Source organism: Megalops cyprinoides, chromosome 24, assembly GCF_013368585.1.
Source record: "Megalops cyprinoides isolate fMegCyp1 chromosome 24, fMegCyp1.pri, whole genome shotgun sequence".
Taxonomy (NCBI): Eukaryota; Metazoa; Chordata; class Actinopteri; order Elopiformes; family Megalopidae; genus Megalops; species Megalops cyprinoides.
Genome location: NC_050606.1, coordinates 17,973,041 through 17,999,128, shown reverse-complemented (window position 1 = coordinate 17,999,128; position 26,088 = coordinate 17,973,041). Strand labels below are relative to the sequence as shown.

Here is a 26,088-nt window from a genome sequence, read left to right as displayed (position 1 = left end):
TGCACTCCGAGGCAAGGGCTGCGGGTTGTTGCGTTGGGCTGACGTCGGCTTTGGGCAGGTGACCCCCTCCTTAAAGGTCTCGTTTCACATAAATAAACGCAGAGTGACAGATAGATACAGGTTTGTTAGTGCGGGCTATGATATTCTCCATTCTTAAATGCAAATGGGTGCAGTGGTTGATGGTGATAGTGAAAGTGTAAAATCCTGTACACACTGTTGCTGTCCTTATACACTCTTTATTCCTCTGTGGTGCTAGTTTCTACTGAGTGAACCAGTAATGAAGTCATGACCATAATTTCCTGGAGCTTATCACTAATTTATAGATTAAATAACCAAGAACAGCATGTGCAACCTGTTAAATGTGCATCTGCCAAAGCTTACTCAGAGATGGCAATGCTGTGATAATAGCAGGCATTGTGGGATTTGGTAAGGTCGTGAGTTTGCCTAGGCCTAGGAAACTAATTTGTCTGAACTGGAAAAATGATTTTTTGGTAACGCTTAAATTGTATGTCATAATGTCTGAATAACACTGTCATAAGAATGACATAAGAAAACACAGAGTGTGTCACGACAGCTTATGCTAGCTGAAATAATACTTGTGGTATCAGACATAAATCTGCCATAAAATCTGACTCAAAAAGCGTTATGTCACCATATCGTAATGGCTGAAGCCAGACCAAAGACAGCAGATGAAAGAAAGGCAGCCATGCTTGTGCACCTTCATGGTCCTCATCTCCTTTACTCTGATTCTTATTCTTGGATTTTTTTGGACATGGATGTGATCTTTTTACCCACCAAGTGAAAGTTAGGATTTATGATATATTATTTATGTCTAATACCACAGATATTATGTCAGCCTCTATTATGCCATTCTTACAACAGTATTATGAAAGCATACATACCACATATGTGCCAGGAGCGCAAATCAAGGAGCTCTGAAATTACAAATGCCAAAATGATTAGATTTTATGCCCACTCCATGCACATATCAGAGCAGTAAATGGATTTCAAAGAGGTTTTTTTAAATTATGAGTTCCAAGGTATCTGAAAGGTATGCAGCTGGAGTCTACCTGTATAGATATGGAGCAACACGGAATATTTGTTCATTATTTTAACTCTACTTTCACTTATTGCACATTTTTACTCGTACTCCGAAGATGCTTTGACAACGTTTTAATACTTTAATATTTAATAGTTGGATTTGTGGTTGCTGTGCAAGATATCACGGGTTGAGTGGGTAATATTACTGATGCACAGTTTACTAATTCCTTAATATTCCTTAATCTTATTGCATTCCCTGGAGTTAAAGTCTTTACATCAAATGGTCTAGTCACACAGAAGCAAGGTGACGCAACATAAATCACCGCGTTAAGTGGGACCTGACAAGCGTGAAAGGAGCAAAAAACGTCTCCAAATAAAGGCAAAGGAGTAAAAGATAAAGGAGTAGCAAAGGTCAACATTTCGAGCAAAGGTCACACGTCGGTGGCACGTGTGCTCAGATGGTTTTCAGACAGCCTCTCCTCATCTCTGCAATAAGGACCGGTGTCAGGGCGACAAAGGAAAGTGAGAAATACCATAACGCTGTTAAATATCCCGCCATGATAACACTGCACCCTCACATTGCCTATAGTCTGATGCACAGCAACAGTGGACAAAGGGACAAGGCGAAATAAGGAAAAACAGAATAGATCAGTTAGCTGGTGAGAAACCACTTGTTGAACCAACAAACAGTATAAATATCATACTTGCTTGTCAATAACCCTCCGACCCCCCCCAGCTCCTCTCACCCGGCACGCTTAGCTCCTTAATTAGCCCTATCGCTAGGACATTCCTTCCCCGCCGCCACTTTGACACTGCTAAGAGTCCCATTCCCAGCTGTCCAGGCCCCTCCTGTAATCACTACTCTGTCACAAGGCAGGGGTCACCCTTTCTGGCCTCACACAAGGCAAAGCTGTCACTAGCTTGTCATAATCTGTAACTTGACCACTTCTGTATTGTACAATAAGGTCCCTCTTTTTTAGAGAGCATTCTTCCATTGTTGGTTTGGGGATATTGAAGACAAGGGCCATCTCTACTTCTGTTGTTCATCTTCAACATCTGCTCCCACCTTTATCACATGTTTAGATGTTGACCAATCATAGTGCAGCGTGATTTTAACAACATTGAAATATATTGTTAAAATAATTTTAAAACCACATTTTAATATTGCTTTATCACCATAAATTGTTCCCCAAATGCCGGTTTCAACTGTCATTTAAGATGCTGAAGTCCACAAAGACATGTAGAAGGAGCAGGCCCAAAGTTTAACAAATACTAAAAAGTTCCAATTATCTGCAATTCACACTTCAAAAGTGTCCCGTCGCTGTGATGTTTACTGCAAAGTAGGTTGTATGCTAATCTCTCCAGCACCACTTCGACATTTACTTTGCCTCTTTTAGGATTAATTTTGACGCCTTACTGCGTTACAGTACATAAAGTATCCTCCGTGTTTTCTATCTCCCCACACAGGACAGGCAAGAAGTGTTCAGGCAGTGCAGTGTTCAGCACTGCTCAGTCAGTGAGTGCTCCTGTCTGGTGTTGAGCACGTGGCTTGACGCTATAGAGTTCAGGGTGAGGACCTGTGTAACGTGAGATGTAAATGAGCTGTGTGAAGATTCACACTAAGGGACAGCGAGTCCCTGATTAGCATCCAGCGTCTCTCCCCCCCTCCTCCCTGCGGCTCCTGCTGGCACACACTGGCTCTGCCTCCTGCTGGAAGACACCCTGAGGCCTGAGGCTGGTCTGCTCTGAGGGACAGCACTCAGCTCTGGAGCTCTGCTGCTGGAGTGACTGGCAGGTAAGCTCTCTCTCAGCATGCCTGCTCTCCTATAGAAGTCCTATCCTATAGAAGCAGGGCCACAACTGGCTAGCACTGTTAGCTAACTATAACTTGTAGAGACAAATAATTGCTACAAATGACGTGTTGAAAAGTACATTTCATCAAGTGTGCAGGTGTACTAGCTGAAAGGTGGATCTTCATTTTTTGTACTTAAATTAGATGATAGGCGAACAAATATCTAACATTTGAATTTGTGTGTAGGCTTGTATTTTCCGCTACGGAGGGAGTATTAGAATTGGAGGATTGTTTGTATTAGAACCGTCACACTAGTAATAATTTTGAAGTAGATGTTGACACTCGTTTCCTGCCTCTTTGTCTGGTCTTTTGTGATAATATGGGGAGGCTACGTTTCTGCAACATGTCCTCTACCTGCCCCCAGCAGAAACCAATCTCCTCTTAAAAAACAAGTAAGTGGCGCCCGCCTTACTGACACATGCACATTATTTTATGTTAACTGCATCATGACATCCCGCTCTTTACAGAAATAGATAGACTTTGTTACAGAATACATTATTTCTGTTTTAATTTATAGTTTTTTCATTTATTTATTTTTAACTGATCATTCCTTGCTTGTGTCCCTTGACCAAACAAATCTCAAAACCTGAGCAAATCTGATTTATATATTATACAATCCTATTCAAGTGTAATTTAAAATAACAGAGTTTATTATTATTTATTGTTTTGCTTGGGTGGAGAATGACTGCTGATCATATCAAAAACTGAAAGTGTTCACCAGCATTTGGAGAAACAGGTTTACCTCCAAAACAACTGAAGAACATCAGACACATAAAAGATGTAGTATACCAGATATAGTATAGGAAATGTCACAGAAAGGACTAAGCATGACTGTGAGGCGGAATAATCTGATCATATATGGGCATTTGTGAAAATGTAACTGCTATTCAAAATGTACCCGCCACTTGAGGAACAGCTCAACAGAAGCAATGCTTAACTTAACCCTTGTCAGTAAGAGGGGTTGTCAGTATGTTTAAGTGACAGAGGGATATCTTTTCCAGCTGCCAGTGACTGTGATTGACAATGTAAGTTAGTGTCTGGCCAGTGTCTGGTGTTCAGAGTGACCTTGAGGCCTGGCTCATTTCCTCTCTTGGCTTCTCTATTATATCCATAAGCACGTGGCTGGTGTGATGTGCTTATATTTCGTTCTGTCTGTTCCTGGTGGCTGAACTCTCCATAAGGTCACCTTCAGTGTGGTTTACACTATGCGTTTTAAACCATAAGATGAAATACACTTTAAATATCACTGTTGTTCTGTTATGTGAAGACTCTGGTGGGTTCAGAGTGAGCTCCCTGGAACAAGAGGATGCTAGTGCACTAAACTGAAATAACCTTGTTTCCATTAGAGTCCTGATACTGGACACCTTTGAAAAGCCACCTTCAAAATGACTGCTACCACTGACTTGTTTCCACAGTGGTACAGCAAGCATATATTTAATTCATCTGCCTAACTAGTAATAACACCAGTAAAACCAGGCTCTGGTGAAGTTGACCAATGAAAGTAACAGAATATGGAGAGGACACAATCCCTGAAACAAGCTAGGAAATTAATTTTTTCTAGTTTTTTTTTATGATAGCCCATACTGTACCTTCAGCAAAAATAGTTTCCATAATCCTAAATCCATTGCTTCTCTGTTAAATTTGTCAGACCCATAGTCCCAAGGGTTATATTTTTATTTTATATATATATATAGGTACAGTTATGTTGCATGTAGAGGTAAGCCAATTATTTTCATTAAATGTTCTGAGGTTTATCAAGCCTTAATCCAATTAGCAATATTAGCAATAACGGAAGACAAGTAATGCAGACTGTGGCCCATTCCATATTCCATATTGCCCTAGTACTGTAGGTAACTAACACACAACCAGCCAGCCACATATGTTTATTTCTTAAGCTTTATTTATTAACTGCATGATGTTTCCTGTTTTGAATCACGTTAATGCTTTTAAAACTATTATATCTCATTTAAATTAGGACATTAAAAGACATTGTGCTGTCATACAACAAAAAATTCATTAGCTGCAGGGTTGGCTGTTATATTGATTCTGTGACCGTATTCAATGAACAATACTAGTTTTACATATATATGATGTGCGTATTTTATGTGTATATTCTCAGATGACAATTTAGGCAGTTGGCCTGGATCGGTTCATACGTAGCTGCGCATGCATTGGAAACAAGGTAACAGACAATGACTGGTGAGCAGCTGAAATGATTTTATTCCACACGATTACAGGAAAAGCACAGTGATAGTAAAGGGCAAGCTACAGCACAGCAGGCAAGAGACTTTCAGAAGGGTCCAATCTGAGAGCTTCACTCTTCATCAAACCCTTTCTGTGATGGGAGGGATGGGTGGAGAGAAAGGAGGAAAGAAAGACAGTGAGAAGTAGCTGCAAGCTTTGTGTTTTAAAATTAGGCACTTTGCATGATTTATGCGGCAATATCATTTTGTTTGCTTCAGGGAATACATGAACAGTGGACTTTTGTTTTTATGGAATGTTTATGAGTTTAATGCTTCATTATATCCATAGAATGTGACTGACCTGTTTGCAATGAGGATTTTTTTTTTTTTAAAAAAAAGGGATTTACATAGTATGTTAATTATGTTTTGTCAGCAGTATTACTCCTGATGTATCCTGACAGTGACTTTCACACAATTATTGTAAGAAGCTCTTGTTTCAAGTCAATAATTAGTATGTGTTTATAATTATACTTTATCTAGCCAATAGGAATCATCAGTTATATAACTAGCCAGTGTATACCCTGAGGAGATGAGAATGCAGATAGCTGTTAGGGAGAGACAGTCAAGACGAAGACAGCTTACGGGGACGGAGGTCATGGATCAAGTGGGCTGTCTGGGTTTTGTGTGACTGACCTTTGAGCCCACATCACGGCTCTTGGCACGCAGCTTGTTGACCTGTGACTCGGCGATGTCGGCTCTCTCCTCCGCCTCGTCCAGTTCATGTTGCAGCTTGCGGAACTTGCCAAGATTAGTGTTGGCCTGTTCCTCCTGTATCAGACAAACACAGCACATCATTAAGGCCTGACCTGAGAAGCACAGCCCTGTGCTGCAGGGGATAGTATATGCAGCTAAGTCTACCTCAGTGTAATAAGTACAGGCCAATACTCACAGCCTCCTCTGCAGTTCTCTTGTAGGACTTCACTTTCAGCTGCAGCTTGTCCACCAGGTCCTGCAGACGGGCTAAATTCTTGCGGTCCTCCTCAGTCTGTAAACCAGTCAGAGTGAGTCACAAGGTCACACAGCTCACTTTTTGTGAGTGTCCCTGGAGCAAGTGAAATGTATTATGTGAGCCTGTTCTATATGTGTGAGGGACAGAAAGAGAGAGGGGTGAAAAGATACCTGGTAGGTGAGCTCCTTGATGCGTCTCTCGTATTTACGGATGCCCTTCACAGCTTCACTATTCTTCCTCTGTTCTGTCTCAACCTCACTTTCCAGCTCCCTTACCTACAGAGATTTGTTATGGAAATGTGTTTAAAATGCATATTATTTTCCACATATTTTCTTCACACATAGGTTAGTATTTCTTCAGATTAATATGTATCAGCCTTTCAAAAGTGTGACCTACATGTTTCAATTTGTCTTTATGGCTCAAGACAAGCTTCATATCACAAGGAGGGTAAATTCAAATACTCACCCTGGCCTCCAGCTTCTGCACCTGCTTCTTGCCCCCCTTCATGGCGATTTGCTCAGCTTCATCCAGGCGGTGCTGCAGGTCCTTGATGGTCTGCTCCATGTTCTTCTTCATGCGCTCCAGGTGAGCACTGGTGTCCTGCTCCTTCTTCAGCTCCTCTGCCATCATGGCAGCATCAGTGATGGCCTTCTTGGCCTTTTCCTCAGCATTTCTGCACTCCTGTACAGCCTCCTCCACCTCAGTCTGAAGCTGGGCTGTGTCACCCTCCAGCTTCTTCTTCTGGTTTAACAGGCTGGTGTTCTACACAGAGACACAGAGAGATTTCAGACAGTGAAGACCCCCAGAGATAAGTCTCATCTTATCTAAGGGACCAGAGGAAAAGTGGTCATTTCACTACCTGTGAGTGCAGCAGCTGCACCCTCTCACTGACATCCAGCAGCTCCTGCTCAGCCAGCTTGCGGCCTCTTTCTGTTTGTTCCAACATGGCCCTCAGCTCCTCCAGCTCTGCCTGCAGCAGATTGTTGCGTCTCTCTACAATGGCAATGTTCTCCTTCAGGTCATCATTGGCACGGAGAGAGTCATCCAGCTGCAGCTGAGCATCCTGCAGGAGAAGGAGTTATACATTATAACTAACTATAACTATAATATGTTGTTTTACTAGAACTTCAACTGGTAAGTGAATATCCACAGAAATACACTATGTATGAGTAACAAATACATGTAGTCACATTTTGGATAGTGTCATTTCTTTTTTTACGTTTGATGTGTAATCGAACAAATGAATGCTGTTATGAGAATGAAACAAATGTCAATGAGTCATATAAATTCAACTTATTTACCTTCAGGTGTGCATGGACGGCCTTCAGCTGCTTCTGGGCCTCAGCAGCCTGCCTGTTGGCCTGGCTCAGCTGAATCTCCATCTCATTGAGGTCTCCCTCCATCTTCTTCTTCAGCCTGAGGGCCTCATTCCTACTGCGGGTCTCTGCTTCCAGAGAGCTCTGCAGAGTATCTATCATTCTCTGTTGGTTCCTCTTGGCCTGCTCCATCTCCTCATCCTTTTCAGCAAGCTTGCGCTCAATATCAGCTTTCACCTGGTTAAACTCTAGCTGAGCTCTCAGGATCTTGCCCTCTTCATGTTCAAGAGAAGCCTACAGAAAAGGTTTTCATGAAGTATAATCATATTAGTCATTCTGACTTTACAATATGTACTATAGAGACCTATGGGAAACAACAAATGCTGTTCATGTGCGTAGGTGCCAGAAAGTTCTATTTTTTATCACAGGAGATGACCTATATTATCCAGTAATACTCAAGAATATGACTGGCAGAGTATACATTGATTGAGTGCCCTCAAAGGAATATATCGTCTATGGCAAAAATCGAATTGATCGCAAGACTAACCTTCTAATATCCATGCTGTGTATTTGCAATGTTTTAACAAAAATATGTATTAGGAAAGTACTAGGCACGGCCTTGGTTTCTTTCAATTATTAATTCCTACCAAGTGACATTGAAATAAGACATCATCAACAAGTCATTGTATTCATGTTCCCAGTCTCTCACCTCAGCTTCCTCAAGAGCTGCCTGGATCTCAGCCTTCTCTTGCTCCAATTGTTTACGAACCTTCTCCAGCTCATGGATCGTCTTTCCACCCTCACCAAGTTGCTCAGTGAGATCAGAGATTTCCTCTGTGGAGAGAATGTATTACTTGAACACTATTTGGGGGAACTACTTCAACCAGTTGTTGATAAACCAGTGATTTTATGTAGTTTTATTTCATCAAAAGCTGAGGTAGTGTGTCAGACCTTGCAGAATCTTGTTCTCTCGCTTCAGTGTCTCCAGGTTATCCAGTGACTCCTCGTAAGAGTTCTTCAGCTTGAAGAGTTCAGTGCTCAGAGACCTGGCCTCCTTCTGGGAACTCTCCAATTCACTCTGTGACTCCTCATACTTCTGCTTCCACTCAGCCAGGACCTGGTAGGATCATAATAATAAAATTAGTTTACTTTAGTTTGTTAATTTCTACATTCATTTCACAAAATTTTAAAAGCTCTCATTTCTGTGGACCTTATCAAAGTTTCTTTGCTTCTTGTCCAGAGCGGCAGCAGCTGCATTGGATCTCTCCACATCCACCATGAGATCTTCAATCTCATTCTGCAGCCTGTGTTTGGTCTTCTCCAGGGAGGAGCATTTAGCATTCACAGCTTCCACAGCCTCTTCTGCGTCTTGTAGTCGCTGAGCCAGTTTCTTCCTGAGTTAAATAGAGGGAGAAGCATGGCTGATGTGAACAGTGTGCCAGGAGAGAATTACTCTAAATAGAAGATTTGTTGTAGTCATCCTTTACTTTGCCTCCTCCAGTTCCTCAGTCCTCTGGATGGCGTCAGTCTCATATTTGGTTCTCCACTGAGCCACTTCAGAGTTGGCCTTGGAGAGACTGCGCTGGAGCTCAGCCTTGGCCTCCTGCTCCTCCTCATACTGCTCCCTCAGCAGGTCTGAGTCATGGCGGGCAGACTGCACTGCATGGGCCAGAGCATTCTTCGCCTGAAGGAGACAGACAGAGCATGCAAGAAATCATTATAGAACAGCAATGCTGGAACTCACACGTTCAGTTTATTATCAAGAGGGTTACACTGTCTGTAAATTACCTTGACTTCTTCCTCGAGCTGTCTTTTGAGGTCCTCAATCTGCTGAGTGTAGGACATCTTGCCTCTTGTCAGTTGTGAGATTAGACTTTCCTTCTCTTCCAGCTGCCTGGATAGCTCACCTTAGAAATGTAAAAAATAGGCAAATTATGTATCTGTTAAGCTCGTAATTCAGTCATGATAGTTATCGATTATTTTGACTGTTATTTTTTGTAGTCATTTTGTTGATTTTGCTTACCGTTCTCTGTCTGAAGCTTTGCTCTTTGAGTTGTGAAGTCATTCAGAGCCCGTTGGTTTTCCTCACACTTGGTTCTATATTCATTGGCTTGGTCTTCCAGAGTCCTACTCACCTTCTCCAGATTAGTCTTAGATTCGAATTTAATTAAGAAATTTGGAAATATGATGAATTAATGAATCAACTTGTATTAACCTATCCCAGACAGTATATGTTTATCCTGAGACAAGTTACATTTCCTTACAAGACACAACATATTAATTCACTGGAGATCCCTGTATAATTTCAATTTGCTACATAAATTGGAATGTCTGGCCTGATTTCATGCAACTGTCAAAATCTAAGGTGAATACAGGTACTACAGAAGTTTCAAAAGTGTGTTGTAATGTTTTTTTCTCTGGATGTTGCTGCCATATTTTCATTTATCACATTGTGTTGTGGTAATTATTGTTAACTAGAATCAGTCTGCAGACTTAAAACTATCATCGTGACCAGTGAGCATAACCTTAATGTCTTGATCTGTCCTCCAGTTTCACTTTGTATATCCAGAGCTAATCACCTTTGCCTTGACAAGTTGCTCCATGTTGGAGACCACATCGTCCAGCTCCAGTCTGAGCTCACTCTTCTCCTTCTCCAGTTTCTGCTTCACTCTCTGCAGGTTGTCGATCTGCTCCCCGAGGTCAGCCACACTGTCAGCTTGTTTCTTTCTCAGTGTGGCCGCTGTGGCCTCGTGTTGCAGTGTGGCCTCCTCCAGGTCTCTGCGTAATTTCTGGAACTCGGCCTCCCTCTTCTTGTTCATCTCGATCTGAGCGGCAGTGGCCCCACCTGCCTCCTCCAGCCTCTCACTGATCTCCTCTAGCTCTCTGGCCAAGTCTGCCCTCTGTTTCTCCACTTTGGCACGGGCAGCTCTCTCAGCCTCCAGCTCCTCCTCCAGCTCCTCAATGCGGGCCTAGTACAAGCAAGAACATTATCATTGTGATCAGCCATATATTCAGTCTTGGAATTATTATAACTTTTGGACTAATGAAGGTTCCTACACACATGGTCAACTTTACCTGCAGCTCCTTAAGTTTCTTCTGAAGCTGTACCATCATAGACTGTTCATCTTCAATCTTACCATTAAGCTGGCTGATCTCAAAGTCCTTCCTGTGGAAAGGAAAGGATTTGATTAACTCTTTATGGCTGGTCCTACAAAGGTCTTTGTTGGAAAAATTCCAGTTGTTAATATATTCAAAATCACTTTAAAAATAAAACAAACCCCTGTTATTGTATACTTTTCATACATAAATGTTCATGTTTATGTAGAACCTGTTTTTGAATTTTGACATTGCTTGTGATTGCAGGTATTAGAATAGTAACAGTGGGCTAATCCCTCTATAGTTATACATAACACTTTATAATGCTCAACATAAATATTTTTTTTTGCATTTGTAATCATTACTCCGCATGACATTAGATGTTGCCTGTTATAACTGTATATTGTTATGACTGTCATGATCATGAGATACCTATTAGTTGTCACATGCCACTGCTTGTGGTTGCAGGTATTAGTACAGCTACTATGGGCTAATCTCTCTATATTTCTACATAACACTTTATAACCCTCAGCATAAATATTTTCTGCATGTATATCATTACTTCTCATGACAGTAGATGTTGTCTGTATATGACTATAACTGCCATGATCACGAGCCTATTAGATGTCAAGAGCTGGTACAAATAATTCAAGGTTTCGTGAAGCATTACAAAGCATTATTATGATCTGTTGAGCACCATATATCTTTCTACCATTCTTGGCACAATTCTGAGTATTTTATTTTTCCAAAAAAGAAAAAACTGTTCTCTAGTTTTGGCTGGTATCTCACTTCTTCAGCCTCTCCTCCAGCTGCTGCTTGTCATTCTCCAGGTCCATAACATTCTCCTGGGTCAACTTAAGGTCTCCTTCCAGCTTCCTCTTTACCCTCTCAAGATCCATTCGAATCTTCTTCTCTTGTTCTAGAGACCCTTCAAGCTAGAGTAAGATTTTCATTTAACTTTCAGCTCTCATCAACTGTTCTCCAGATCAATATGTAAAATACCACTTCACTTTGCAGTCCTACACAGTTATTACATCTAAATTACTCACATCATCGACTTGTTGCTCCAGCTTAGCCTTGGCCTTGGTCAGAGTGTTGACTTTGTCCTCCTCACTCTGAAGATCATCCAGGGCTTGCTGGTGAGCCTCCTGTAGAGCCTTCTTCTCCTTGGTCAGCTTGGCAATTATTTCATCTAGAGCTGCCATTTCCTCAGTCAGGTTCTTCACCTGTAAATGTAGAGCATGTTCGGCTGTTACACAAACCCAGTCACTATGACTGTGACTGTAAGTATCAAAAAATTAAATCCAGATAACACTGACCTTATTCTCAGTGGCATGCTTCTCCTTCTCTACTTTGGCCAGAGTGAGCTCCAGATCATCAATGTCTTTCTTGAGCTCAGAACACTCATCCTCCAGCTTCCTCTTCTTAGCAGTCAGCTCTGCGTTCATCTCCTCCTCATCCTCCAGCCGCTCTGTCAGCTCTTTGATTTTGGCCTCCAGCTGGATCTTGTTCTTGATCAACCCTTCGCATCTCTCCTCAGCATCACAGAGGTTGTCTTGCTCCTATACATACCATTGCATGCACATACACAGGTAGGTGCTGAGAATTAGTACACCTGTTCACTTTAATCAAAGCTGCAACATGAATAACTGTGAATGCAGAGACAATAATGGTATAGTTGTGCATTTACTGTGAGAGACTCACAGCCTGGAGTTGAAGCAGCAGGTCATTCTTCTCTTGGAGAAGACCGACCATTTTCTCTTCCAGTTCCTTCCTCCGTGCCTCAGATTTGGCGTATGCCTCTTTCAGCTTCAGGAATTCCTCTTTCATGTTGGCCATCTCCTTCTCAGCTTCAGCTGACCTTAGCAGAGGCTTGATCTTAAAGAACAGCTTCATCCAGGGCCAGTTCTTCACGCCCATGAAGGCACGCACATTCCACTGGATCACAAGCAAGGCATCCCTGGAGGAATCAACAGATCATTTTTGTAGAGAGTCTGTTGGTAAGTTTAAATATTGGTAGATGCAACATACACAAATTTTAGGTCCTTTGTTAGAACAGGGGCAGTTGCCATGTATTTTCAACAGTCACAGTACAGGGACCATACTGCTATTGCTTGTACAATTTATTTATATGCATAACTGCTATTAGAAATATAACATTGCCTTACCATTCAATATCCTTTCTCATTACAAGGCAAAGTGCTGACTTTATGCATTTTTTCATTTCTACTGCGTGCGCATCAGCTAAATTCATCATTGTGTTACTATTGGTTAGATTGTGCTGGAAGTATGCCTGGATAAGAACATAATCTAAACGAATGTATTGTAATGTAATGTAATGCAATTACAAAATTGTAATGTCAAAGCTACCTTGTTCTGCTCTAGAACTTTATGATTTAAATTCGTATCACAACTGAGCAGTTTCATGAGCACAGAACACAATTTCCCAATGGTGTATGTTGATCTCAAGCAAAAATGTGTTCATCAAACAGTTTCAAGCATTTGAAACCACTTAGTGTTCAAATAATTATCAGAAATTCAATCTCTAGACTCACCAGTGATAACTCTACAGCCGTTAAGTTTTCTGTCTCAGTACTACTGAGCATACTTGACTCTGAACTGGAGCAATTAACAAACTGGTATACCACTAACATACAAGCTAATACCCTGGAAGATATCTCTTAGTGTAATATCCCTGTATTGATCTCAGGGTGCAGTATGCTCATCCACTGATATGATATTTCCTAGAAGCGCCTCTCCTGTTTTCTCCTAGGATATAATTAGTTGAAGTGTTTCCAAGCTTTCAGTGTGAAATACCAATTACACATGACACAAAATGACACAAAGCAAAAGAAACCTGATTCACTTGCAATGAGAATTAATACCTGCGTTCCACCATCTTCTGGTACTCGATTCTTGAGAGAAGACCTCGAGATCTTGCCTGAATTGCAGTGATGATCTTAGACAGGCGCTCATCTCTCATCTCCTCCAGCTGACCCAATAAGCCAGCCTTGAAGAACACCTGACAGAGATAAGCAGCAAAGCTAGCTATTTCTCCCTGTCATTAGTAATAAAGCATGAATGTGAAATCTGTTGCACAGACGTGAGGTCTTACCTTAGTGTGTCCAAACCTATACTGCTGGTGGTCAATGTCCAGAGTTGCCAGCAGTTTCTCTGCTCCTTTCTTGCTGTCTATGAACTGTCCCTCTGGGATAGCAGCAGGGTTCAGGATGCGGTATCTTTGAAAGAATCAATTGTTAAGTAATCTGGTAGGAGCTACCATTACAGAGGGTACAATGAAAGAATAACACATAAGAATTACCTCTGTTTGAAGTCTCCATACAGGATCCTGTTGGGGAAGCCCTTTCTACAGATCCTGATGCCTTCCAGCACACCGTTACAGCGCAGCTGGTGCATCACCAGAGGATTCTCCATGGCCCCAGGAGTCTTGGTCTCATTGGGGATGATGCAGCGCACAAAGTGAGGGTGAGTGGACCTCAGGTTTGTCATCAGCTTATTCAGGTTCTCCTGTGAATGGGTAATTAACACTAACATTATGGCTATCTTTGGTCCAATGTAATTTCTGTCCCATATGTTTGATGCCTGAAGTTACAGCCATGGCATCTATAATGTGCATTCATTAAAAATTTGTGGCAATGGACAGGTTTAAATAATACATTTGCCTATTTGCTAAAAAATGCACACTCATACCCTGTGAAGAGCAGACACTGTCTGGAAGGAAGAACCCTTTTTCTTCTTCTCCTTCTTTCCTGATTCTACCATAGCTGGATATAGAAAGCCACAGCAACAAGAATTAAACAAAGTTAGATAGAATAATGACAGAACAAACATTAAACCCTTACACTGAGTTGGGCATCCATACAGCTATGTTCCTATTGGCAGTTCATTTCAATGACTCAGTAGTAATAGGCCTGGAGCTGTTATCCCTAGGTCACGTTGTTTTTTACCTACAGCTACTCAAGTGGTACACCGTCTGTCTTAATGCTTTTAACCATACCTGACTCTGCACTGGCATAGTTAGCAAACAGAATTGCCAGTAACTTGAGAGAAGACTTCTGGTACAATCCGACCACAGTCTCGTTCAGAGGGTCCTTGTTCTTGACCAGCCAGTTGACAATGTTGTAGTCCACAGTACCAGCATAGTGAACCAGGGCAAAATGGGCCTCTGGTTTCCCCTTGACAATCCTGGGCTTCTGGAAATTATTGGACTTGCCCAGATGGTTGTCATACAGCTTGGCTTTGAAGGTGGAATCACTGGCCTTAGGGAACATGCACTCCTCTTCAAGGATAGACATGATGCCCATGGGCTGAGGGAGGTTATCATGGGAAAAAAGAAGTAACATCACATTGCGATATATAACATTTGCAATATTGCCTCCGCAAAGTATGTGTCCCAATTCTCCTTTACTTACCTTCTCAATGAGGTCAATGCAAGCCTGCAAGTCCATGCCAAAGTCAATGAACTCCCATTCAATGCCCTCTTTCTTGTACTCTTCCTGCTCCAGCACAAACATGTGATGGTTGAAAAACTGTTGCAGTTTCTCGTTGGTGAAGTTGATGCACAGCTGCTCAAAGGTGTTGAACTGCAACAGAAAGACATATCGGTTAATACGCTCAAAAGGACAATATGCTTTCATATGTCCTTTACTTGAGTGCAGCTTTCAAAAAAAACTTACATCAAAGATCTCAAACCCAGCGATGTCCAGTACACCAATGAAGTACTGGCGAGGCTGCTTGGTCTCCAGGGATTGGTTGATTCTCACCACCATCCAGAGGAACATTCTTTCATACACTGCCTTGGAGAGTGCACCAACAGCATAGTTCACCTAGACAAGAGACCATTATTAGTACTCACATTTTTGGTGAAGTTTCTGGTGAAATTCCGTAATTGACTCTGGTAGTTACGTTATAGATTCCTGCACTTGTTCCTATGAACCGAGAATCTCACCTGCTGGACATTTTGTCCCTTGGTGACCCACTCATTCCCTACTTTGACCCTTGGGTGACAGAGACCCTTGATGAGGTCAGCAGAGTTCAGGCCCATCAGATAAGCTGCCTTGTCAGCATCTGTGACGAGAACAGTTTTCACAATTAGTCGGACTCTCCTTAGCGTATATAGAATGTATTTTGGATGCAGAGATGGCAAATTTCCTGTGCCCATATTGCATAGTGATTCTTACAGGTACTGTGTATATACTTAGCATTAAAAGAAGCTACCATTGTATTTATGCATATATTGTATGTTTTTAATGTTTTTCTCTTTTTATTGAGATTTTAAATGAATTATGACAGCAGTTTACTCAGCCAAACAGACAAAGGAAGCAAGCACAAAGAAGGAAAACAGAGATATGACCTAAATACTGAATAAAAGGGGAGGTGATTATGGGTAGGGAAAAAAGAAGGAGAGTGATGTCATACTGCCAAGTATAGATACAAAAAAACAAAACTATAAAACAAAAAACTTAGAACACTGCGTGGGTGACTATAAAGGGGAAAGACTACACCACTATATCTGTGACCTTGCTGATGTGGTCAATAATGAAACTCACATTTAAAAAAATGTATTTATTTATATAACTTATATTTTACCAGTGATGCTCAACTGAGAAGCATTTCTCTTTTACATTTTGGGGGAAAGAATTATTTAGTTAGTCAACCTGGGAGATTATCACATGGCCATACTAAAAGAGCCTAGTTTAACCAGGGCACTGGAGAACCCCCTACACTTGGTGATAAGTACCATAGGATCTTTAATGACAACAGAGAGTCAGGACCTGTGATTAATGTATCGTCAGAAAGATGTTATATGTATATGGTGTGTGATAAACACCTGCAGAGAAAACACTGCTTAAATAGGGTGATGGCATATCTTTTTAATGATACTCCAAACTCAGTCATTTTAGTATGGACCAAAACATCAGCTGTAAGACACTCTAAGTCCTCTCAGCATGTATCAAAGCCTTAGCTAGAAGACTCACCCTCAGTGCCATCAGCTTCTGCCTGCTCCTCACGCTGCTTCTGTTTGAACTTCATATTGCCATAGTGCATGATGGCACCAGTCAGCTTGTACACAGAATTCTTCTCCTCCTGGATGAATCCCAGCACATCGAATGCATTCTGTGGTCATGGGTGAGAGTTAGTGACACAGTCAATGTCATAAATAGCCTTTTTGGGGAATACAGTACAATACAGAATACAGCTCTCTTGCACCTTGTTCTTGTGCTCCCAACATGGAATTTGAACATATAAAACATCATATTTAATGCATTCCTGAAAATGAAGGTTTCGTTCAAGTTCGTTCAAGTTTGGAACACTCAGCTTACTGCTATGCCTCCAACACCCATACAGAAATCAAGTGTAATCTTCTGCTACACTGAACCACAATATCAATAGCTATTTTACACACTACCAGTCACTGAGTGCACTGGTGGAGAGCGAGTCAAAATGGAGGATTAGTCCACAGAATAACCTATAGGCACCTGCTGAGTCACCAGGAGGCACAAGCTCAAGCTGATCTCAATCCTTGTTTCCAAGTCCTTGTTTTTTCCTTATTTATACAGCCCTATTTTAGGAATTGCCAAATGCATATGTTACGCTCATCTCACGTGGACAATAATCCTGCTAATACAGGAGTGCTGAGTCCTCTGATACGCTCACATGCCAGCCATGACTATTTTTCACACTGCAAGTCACCTACTGCACTACAGCCAGCTGAGTGCCACTGATGGACATGGCTTCACTGACATCATCAAAGCAACCTGCAGGCACGAGATGAGTCATAGGGAGCCAGAGCAGCAAGACGAGCGGCCCCTCTCAACTTGACCGCCTCTATCCCTGGTGGAATGAGGCTAAGTTGCTCCAGCATTTGGACTCCCTGTCAATGTTGGCTGATGGATCTCTGTGCGCAAACTGCGGGGGAATGGCAGGATGTGTGCGTGAAAAGGCACGCGGCATCAGCCTGAGGCAAGACTCACATCAGTGGCCATCAGCTCATCTGCATCATCAATAGAGGCAACTGTTGTTTCCCCCTGAGAGATGAAGGCGTAGTCATAGGGGTTATTAGTCACCAGCAACATCTCTATTCCAGTGAGAGAGAGAGGGATAGAGAGAGACAGAGATTAGACCAGAACGAGCTAATGACTGGAATTGGATTTTGGTGATTTTTTTTTTTCTTGCACCAACCCAGGATTTCAGGCTTCTTGTTGGACAAGATCTGATAGAAGATGTGATAATCTCTTTCTGCCCTCAGCTGAAAGGTCACACGAGACTTCTCCAGGAGGTCTTGAAAAAAAAAAAAGAAATTGAGATGATAGGATCACCATGAGGGCACATATTCTACAGCTTTCTCTCCCTCCCAATTGCTCCCTTATCCATTTACATTTACATATTATCGTTAAGTAGATGCTCTTATCCAGATTGATTTCTAATGTGCAAATACAAAGTGCATGTAACAAAACAGCGTTACATTTTGTACAAAAAAGACTTGTACATGGTTCAACATGTCAAGTGAAATGCAATATCTCTATTATTATGAGAATGAAAAACTACAAAACTACAAAAAAATAATGAATAACAAGGCTACAATATGTAAAAATTACATAGAAGGGAAACAATCACAGTAGAGTAGAAGAAATGAGATACGGTTTGAAGAGCTGAGTCTTCACTCTGTGAAAGAATGTTGCTAGCTTATAACACCCTTATATATAACACCCTTATTTGTTATAGCTGCTTTTGCACATTAACACAGAGCCATCCAGGTCATACATGATGGCTCCAAGGATTTCAAGAATTAAACCATCCCCAGAACATGAAGTTTATCAAGGCCAGACTTACAGGTCTCTATGTCAGCAGAGGCCAACTTCCCACGAGTATCGAAGTGAATGCGAATGAACTTGCCCTGTGCAAGAATGTAGAGTGTCAAAGTGTCAAAGTACTGTATTTCATGATTTCTTTCTTTCTTTCCTAAAAAATACACAGCACAACCTAGAGACACTCACAAATCTTGAGGAGTTGTCATTCCTGATGGTCTTGGCATTACCAAAAGCTTCCAGAGCTGGGTTGGCCTGAATGATTTGATCCTCCAGGGTACCCTAAGTATAAAATGACAATTGGTGTTGGACATTGTCCTATCCTGCTGGAAGTGACATATACATCATAAGGATCACATTTATTCACACCTGCAAGTAAACGTTAAAGAAACTTTATTTGAAAAACTTATATTTGCCATGCTACACCTGTATGATATTTCAAAGCATGAAAAATTGAGCTATTTGGATATTCTCTGTTTGTTTTTTTGCATTGTATGGCAAGCGAAGGTGAAGCTCATGTGGAGTAAAAACTCATGTCCATTGTGAGGGCTCCTGGAGTCCTTGTTGAGATAGGGGCATTTATGAACCCCAATTTATACAAGGACATTCTGACCAAAAATTAAGTTCCCTCAGCAGAGTAGCTCAAGCTTTGCCAAAAGTGGACATTCCGGCATGACTATAAGAAAAAGAATTAATCTAAAAAGTAGTGGCTCAATGCTTAGATGCTTATTCTCTGTGTAGCCTAATTGCTATAGCCCACACCCAAGTTTGCATCTTCATCTGTGTCATTTGCTTACAATGACTGGGAGCTTGCAGTGATCAGAACACAAATGGCAGGGTTATGTCGGCCAAGGTCCCCTTACTGAACTGCTCTTGGCACTCTGCAATTCCTAATGCCCCACTAAGCGGCTCAGATGCTATCAGGCAGATTTACCTCTCCTCTGTTCTAGCTAGAGTGATATTTTCCTGCTTACTGCGGAGTGTTGAAATTCTGTAGTGAAAGCACTAGTAAGCGATGGACCTTGTTTTGGGCAGCTTGATCCTTCTTTCCTCCTCCAGCTGCAATGCTTGCGAAGTATTGGATGACTCTCTTTGTGTTCACAGTCTTCCCGGCACCAGATTCTCCACTGGGGACAAAGATACACAACAAATATATTCATATAAAGAATATATTCTTTATCAAGGATATTTGAGACTTCTATGTGCTATTGCATTTCATAAATAGTAAGTTGTGTTTATTTTTTTCCACTTCACAGTCAGTCTGTTGTCAAAGATAAAACCTCTTCCAATTTTTCCTTGCCAATTGATGGCTATGGGAATACCTGCAAAGAAACTGAATTCTCTGGAGGTATTAAGAGCAAACTTACGTGATCAGGATAGATTGGTTCTCGCGGTCTGTAACACAGAAAGTGCAACATGATAATGTAATCATGTATCAACTCAGATCATGTAATCATGTATCAGTTCAGATGTATTTGTAGAGAAGGAATTATTGGATACTCTTACCACTCGTTAAGTCCCTACCTCATTATTATATGAGGTATGCATCTCCACAGAGTGAAATATCTCATCTTAACTGAAAGATGGTATTTGTGTTTACCTGTCAGCATGTACTGATAGGCATTGTCAGAGATGGAGAAGATATGAGGAGGAGCTTCACTCCTCTTCTTTCCTCTGTAAGCAAGGACCACCTCCTGATTGTACACTGGCAGCCACTTGTAGGGGTTGACAGTGACACAGAAGAGTCCTGAATAGGTCTGAAAGAGAGGCATTGGCAGATTATTCATAACTCTGCCAAAATGGAAGCTTGAACATAGCAGTAATGGCATATGCATGCACAAGCAACATAGGTTGTAAAAGCTAATCTCTAAGTGCTGTGTTTGTTGTATTTGGCTAATTGTTATCAGCAGGTCTACCCTCACTCACATAGATCATCCAGGCTGCGTAACGCTCTTTGAGGTTGTACAGCACAGCGGGCTCGTGCAGGAAGGTCAGCATGGCCATGTCCTCGATCTTGTCAAACTTGGGAGGGTTCTGCTGCAGAATCTGGGTGTCCTTGACCGTCAAGGTCTTTAAGAACAAGAGAGGCCATCGTTAAGTCGCAGTGTGCTGTGCTTTGAGTTAGGGTCTGAAATGTCATTAACAGAGCATCTCTGAGAAAAGGGAGCACACTCCAAAGCACAATTAAGTCAAAAACCTCTCATGAGTGAAATATCCTGGAAGTGGTCATCAGCTGAGGATGAATAACATAGAGCTAAATGCCTCAATTGTGATATCAAATAAATTAATAGAATAGAATAGAACAGAATAAATATAATAGGAACTATGGGGAAACGACCTACTAAGAAATACTTATAAACTATATACTTACATACTATACTTATATACTAAGTATATTAAATAAATACTTGTATACTTTTATACCAATAGTAAATCATTTTCCCTCATCAACAGAGACATTCTGATCACATGTACTTATGACAATAGTGAAGGATTCATCAATAGCCAAGGACTGCTAGCCTGGGGCATGTGAGTCACTAATAGTCCAACGACCACAATTTGAGACCCATAGTTATACACTCTGTACAATGCAATGATATGAAGACTAAAGAAAAAAATAAGGGATAGCTGTCAGTGGATATAGAAGAAGACTAGCTATGTCTGTTATGCTGAATATGCTGTAGTTCTATGCTGGTGTATGTTATGATTATGTGTGATAGTGTTCCTGATTTAGACTTCAAATGGCCAGTCAGAGACTGTCAGAGGTGTTAAGTGCTTAACATCACTGATGGACTATAAAATAAAAACACAACCTACATAAAATGCCTTCTTTTAGGTCATCATGTATGCTTTTTTGGAATGATAAAATGACGTGGAAAGTTACGTTTAAAGAGCTTCTTTCTGTGCAAGCATCAAAATATCTGGTGAAATCTTTACCACCACACAACTCAGCTCCTCACAAAACACACAATTAGCCTCCCGGACAGACAGCCAAAGTCCCTTGTGTGTGAGGTCAGTTTCTGCTTTCTGTGGTGACTCAAGTGCACACTGCACACTCAAGCATGTGTGTCACCACAGGGCATGCCACTACATCACTGTACTCCTTTTAGATTATTATGACGTATGGTGTGATGTTACATTAATATGTTTTTCGTCATGATCAAGAAATTTCAAGTTTTCTGTTCCCATTTCCAGTAGCATCAGTGATTACTTATATTAAATTTTGCTTCACAGATACCCAGAGATATTAAAGCCTAATTTTTCTGAATATATGAATTTCATGCATACATACAGTGATATGACTGCAGCATAAGGAGAATGTAAAAGCATAATGCATGCAGAAAAATGCCCTTCCATGTGATGTAGCTGTATGCAAAGGCTAGGTGCATTATCATGCTTTCTAAGGGGTAGCGGACATTCTGAAAATTTGGCGTCCAAAGAGAGACATAATAAGAAAACTTCAGCAACACAAATAGGAGGCTACTTAATTAGACATGACAGCGCAAGTTTTACCTTACATATGCAGGACTGATAAATCAATTCCATATCTACAATATTTTAGTTATTTTCTGCTCTGAGCACTCTATGCCTTGCTGAGTACAGGATTTTGATTACTGTAATTGCTTGCATCACATCTGAATGTTTACTTGTGTAGTCTGTGATTTAAAAACACAGCCCACGACGATGTCATTCACACACACCATGATTCAGACAAGCACTGTGGTCCTCAAACATACTCACAGAGCCCAAAGGTGACAGATTTAAATGTAGGCACACAGATAACCCAACAGAGAGAGAGAGAGGGACAAAGAAGCACTGACCTTCCCGCCGTCTGTCTCCACAGTGACTTTGTCACCATCGCGACTCACAACGGATGCCTTGACAAACTCTGCCACAGGGTCGGGCACAAAGACCTCCTTCTTCATGTCAAAGGGCCGAGTCTGGTCCTCCAGACGCTGTTTGTCTGACTTGCGCAGGTACGAGGCAGCAGCCCCAAATACCGCCATTTCAGCATCTCCCATTGTGATCCTGTTAGACAGTGAGTTCTCATATTTTATCTATGGTCCTTATTTTATCTATAGTTCTTATATCATATCTATGGTCCTTATTTTATTTAGAGTTCTCATATCTTTTCTATGGTCCTTATTTTATCTACAGGTTTCATATCTTATCTATGGTCCCTATTTAATTCAGAGTTCACATATCTAATCTATGGTCCTTATCTTATCTACAGGTCTCATATCTGATCTATTGCTTCTATTTTATCCAGTGTTCTCATATCTTATCTGGGGTTCTTATAGCTTGTCCAGAGTTCTTATATATTATATTGTGTTCTTATATCTTCTTATATCTTATCTAATAAGAATAATATTGGATATCTAATCTAATATCTAGCTAATCTCTATTTGTGTACTTCTCTGAGCGTCTAGTACATTTCAGCCATGATAATAATGATTGTGATATTAGGCACAGATTAATGCATTCAGTGTGAGAACTTACGTGCAAGTTTAAACCTGACAGGAAAGCGAAGAGCAGGGACTTCAGAAGACTGCTGGTGCACCTGGAGAGAGAAAGAGACAGGTAAAGGTAAGGAACAGGTAGGTAAGAAACTGATGATCTAGTTTGGTCAGTGTAGTTGGTGGTATCGACATGCCACACAGACACAGACGGTGGACAGTGACAGGCGAAGGGATGTGGAAATCAGACATAAACACAGAGTTTGTGGAAACTCACACCAAAGCCAGGTCATGCACAGATGTTCTCCTCTGTGTTGAACCGAGCATTTGGCCGAGATCAAATATATACCCTCTGCTGCCCTGCCCTATAAGGCCAAGGACACAGGTGGCATAACCCCCGTCAACTCCCCAGCTTGGGTGACCCTCTCACTCGCCCCCCCCTCCCACCCCTCTCAAGGGCAGGCCGCTCTTGATCCACTCTCCTCCCTCTCTCTCCGATCCCATTGTGACTCTCCGGGACAATGGCCAGGAATTGCAAATATCTATCCTGTGAGTCACACACCAACACACACCCTATGCCCCCTGCCCCCTCCCATCATCCGTCTACCCATCTCTCTCTCTTTCTCTGCGTCATCCCTGTCTTTCTGTTATCTCTCACAGTATAGCCACAGACATAGGCAGAGTACAGCATCACTTGGCAGGTTCTGTGATGCATGTCTTCTTTCTCTCCTCCTTTTCTTTCTGTCTCCATACCACACTACCTTTGTCAGCCATCACCATCCACATGCCTCCCCCAGGAATAGACAAGGTCACTTTCAGTATCTCACACACCAACACACACACCAACACACACACACACACACACACACACAGTTTTGGCACTGTCTTGGTCATAAATGCACTGCACTGTTTTATCTTGTTATGAAAGTTTATTTATAACTGCTGTCAGTTTATAGTTTGACACATTCCATCCCGTCTCTACTTTGTTAAATGGAAACACTGGCACATTAGCGTTGCCACCCTTTTTAATGACAGCATCTGAACAGGACTAAGCATCCCATCCATAGTGTCCAATTAACACTTCCCGTACTATTACAACTTTAGAGCACTGGGAATAAGCCCATGGCTCCTAATATATAGTGACGTGCTGGCTGAGAGATCAGTGAAAAGATTAGATACATTAACAAAACAATAGTTATGAACTGGTTAACTTATATTTCACATATAAACAAGCAAGCCAATGTCATTGCAAGCATGCTAATTAATGGTAATGTACAAGCTATCAAGTTATTGTGTGTCATCTCCACATGTCAAGAGCTTTTAATACATTAGCAGTGTTTGGTTGGACATAATAATTAGCACGTGGATTTTGCTACTGTTGTTTCGAGACCACTGGAATAAGTCGTTACTTCTAGCTGCTAATGGGTTTTTAAAATGCATAATGGTATTTAAGTCATAGACAGAAGAGGGCTTCCATTGCCAGTGGTGTAAGCTTGTTTATTATTACCATTGAAGACAAGGAAGCTTCTACTATAGGTGAAGGACTGGAATGTATCACTTTTGCCGTAAAACACTTGTGTTATGGACATAGCTATTACTTCCATTTTCCATTCTTTTCCATACCAGCCTATTGCCTCCAGGTCATCTGATTATTTATGCATGCACACTATTCTCATCTTTGACTGACGTCTTCAGTCTGTTATGATTAACTACAGTCTGAAACCAAGAATCCAACTGACTGTTCAAGTAGAGCACACTAATTTAAACCCAGCCATAGTGTTATGGAAAAAGTAGAGGAAATGGGTTCACACTGGGCCAAGCCTGCTCCTGAACACTAAAAGTCTCTCTCTCTGCTAAGAATCCTGTTAACGTTTATATGCATTTCTATTGCACTCTGATTGCATTTCTATTTCTAACTCTCTGACTGATATATTTCCTACTGTTAGGGTGAAAACATGCTTTAATCAATTTCCACCTTTGTCCTCTTGTTTTCCTGCCAGCACTCACAGTACTCTAAACATTATCTGGCAACGGCATTGTATAACATTAATGTAGCCTTCTGTGATTTGTACACTGTAAGATTTGTGTTAATGGTTTACAAATAATCTCCCTTCAAACGCTTGGCTGTTTACCACCTATTTGTCTTAATTGTTTAATTAACTGTCACATATTTCAGCATAATCTAATACTTCCTTGGCGTAATTGTATCCACTTATTTAATTACTTCCTTGAGGTAAGAAGGAAGAAGCGGAAGGGGAATATACTCCACTTTTTAAGGTACTATACATACATTCCAATCAACTATCACATTTTCCTTCTCAGTGCAGCCATGCATTCAGCCATGAATAATTTTCAATATTGTATTCATAATTGCATCACTCCTATTACTCCCCAGAACACCTATAAATGACCCTGAGTGTTGTCTCCCATACCCTACCATTCACCTCCCTATCCCAAAGGGTGGTCATTACCACCACCCTTTATGAGGGCTTTTGTCTCTTCCTTGCATCAGTTGTGTTGACACGTAGAGGCAGTTTAGTCAAAAAGTCTTTAAATATTTAAGTCTGCCTCTCAACTAAGTAGCTGTTGAATGTATCTGAAATATCTTTATTGTTAGAAAGCAAAACTTCTTCCCTTTGCGATGCCTTTTACCTTACTCTTACTTTCCCTTTTCTGCTACACTACTGAAAAAGAATTTAGGATTACTTTGCTCCAACTTCACCTTTTCACTTCAAATGGCACTTTAACCACCCTTATTTATTTATTTTTAATATTGGCATACATTACAGTTTGCTAACAATATGTTTATATATATATGTTAAGTCTTTTTTTCTGTATTAAAGCTTTTCATAAGGATAATAAGGTAGTTATTAACCACTGTGGGGAAAACTTACTCAGCTTTTTACTAATAATTCTAGAATTAGTCTGTACTTTATTTTGAGAGTATTTTCTTTAAATATTGCACCATTTCTTACTCACACGTGTTGTTTTCTTATTACATATAGCCTGCCTAAAACATTAGCAATGGGACTTTGACAATGTATAAATGTACAAATGCACAGTAAATGTGAATCACATTCGGAAACAGCAAACAGGTCTGGTATTGGTTGTTTTTCTCCTTTTGCATTTCATTATTTTAATTTTTATTTTCCTCAGTATATCTACACAGATATCTTTCCTTGCCTTTTGAGGGTCAGTTCCTGCAGTTTCCTGCACATTTGAGTTTTCTTTATATGTACTTTGCACTTTTACACTTTTGTTTGTTCCAACATTTCTGATCATTCTCTACCTAAAATGATGTGATT

General features: G+C 41.0%; 1 protein-coding gene across 1 annotated transcript; it reads right to left on the bottom strand.

Annotated features, from left to right (window-relative positions):
* Positions 1 to 4,920: 4,920 nt before the first annotated feature.
* Positions 4,921 to 24,143, bottom strand: LOC118771293 (myosin-7-like). The gene is made up of 39 exons (XM_036519243.1): positions 23,061 to 24,143; positions 22,827 to 22,887; positions 22,148 to 22,355; positions 20,253 to 20,396; positions 19,927 to 20,083; positions 19,694 to 19,721; positions 19,348 to 19,453; positions 18,516 to 18,608; positions 18,352 to 18,415; positions 17,701 to 17,799; positions 17,493 to 17,596; positions 16,497 to 16,635; positions 15,467 to 15,585; positions 15,195 to 15,344; positions 14,931 to 15,101; positions 14,516 to 14,825; positions 14,209 to 14,282; positions 13,820 to 14,025; positions 13,613 to 13,736; positions 13,383 to 13,519; positions 12,202 to 12,457; positions 11,817 to 12,059; positions 11,547 to 11,723; positions 11,287 to 11,432; positions 10,477 to 10,567; positions 9,981 to 10,370; positions 9,425 to 9,551; positions 9,190 to 9,308; positions 8,889 to 9,085; positions 8,612 to 8,795; positions 8,353 to 8,518; positions 8,111 to 8,235; positions 7,387 to 7,695; positions 6,945 to 7,148; positions 6,551 to 6,847; positions 6,256 to 6,360; positions 6,026 to 6,121; positions 5,770 to 5,904; positions 4,921 to 5,228 (listed from the first exon to the last, which is right to left on the bottom strand). The coding sequence occupies exons 3-39, from the start codon at positions 22,346 to 22,348 to the stop codon at positions 5,208 to 5,210; spliced, it is 5,814 nt and encodes a 1,937-aa protein (XP_036375136.1). The 5' UTR covers positions 22,349 to 22,355; positions 22,827 to 22,887; positions 23,061 to 24,143; the 3' UTR covers positions 4,921 to 5,207.
* Between the last annotated feature and the right edge of the window lie 1,945 nt (positions 24,144 to 26,088).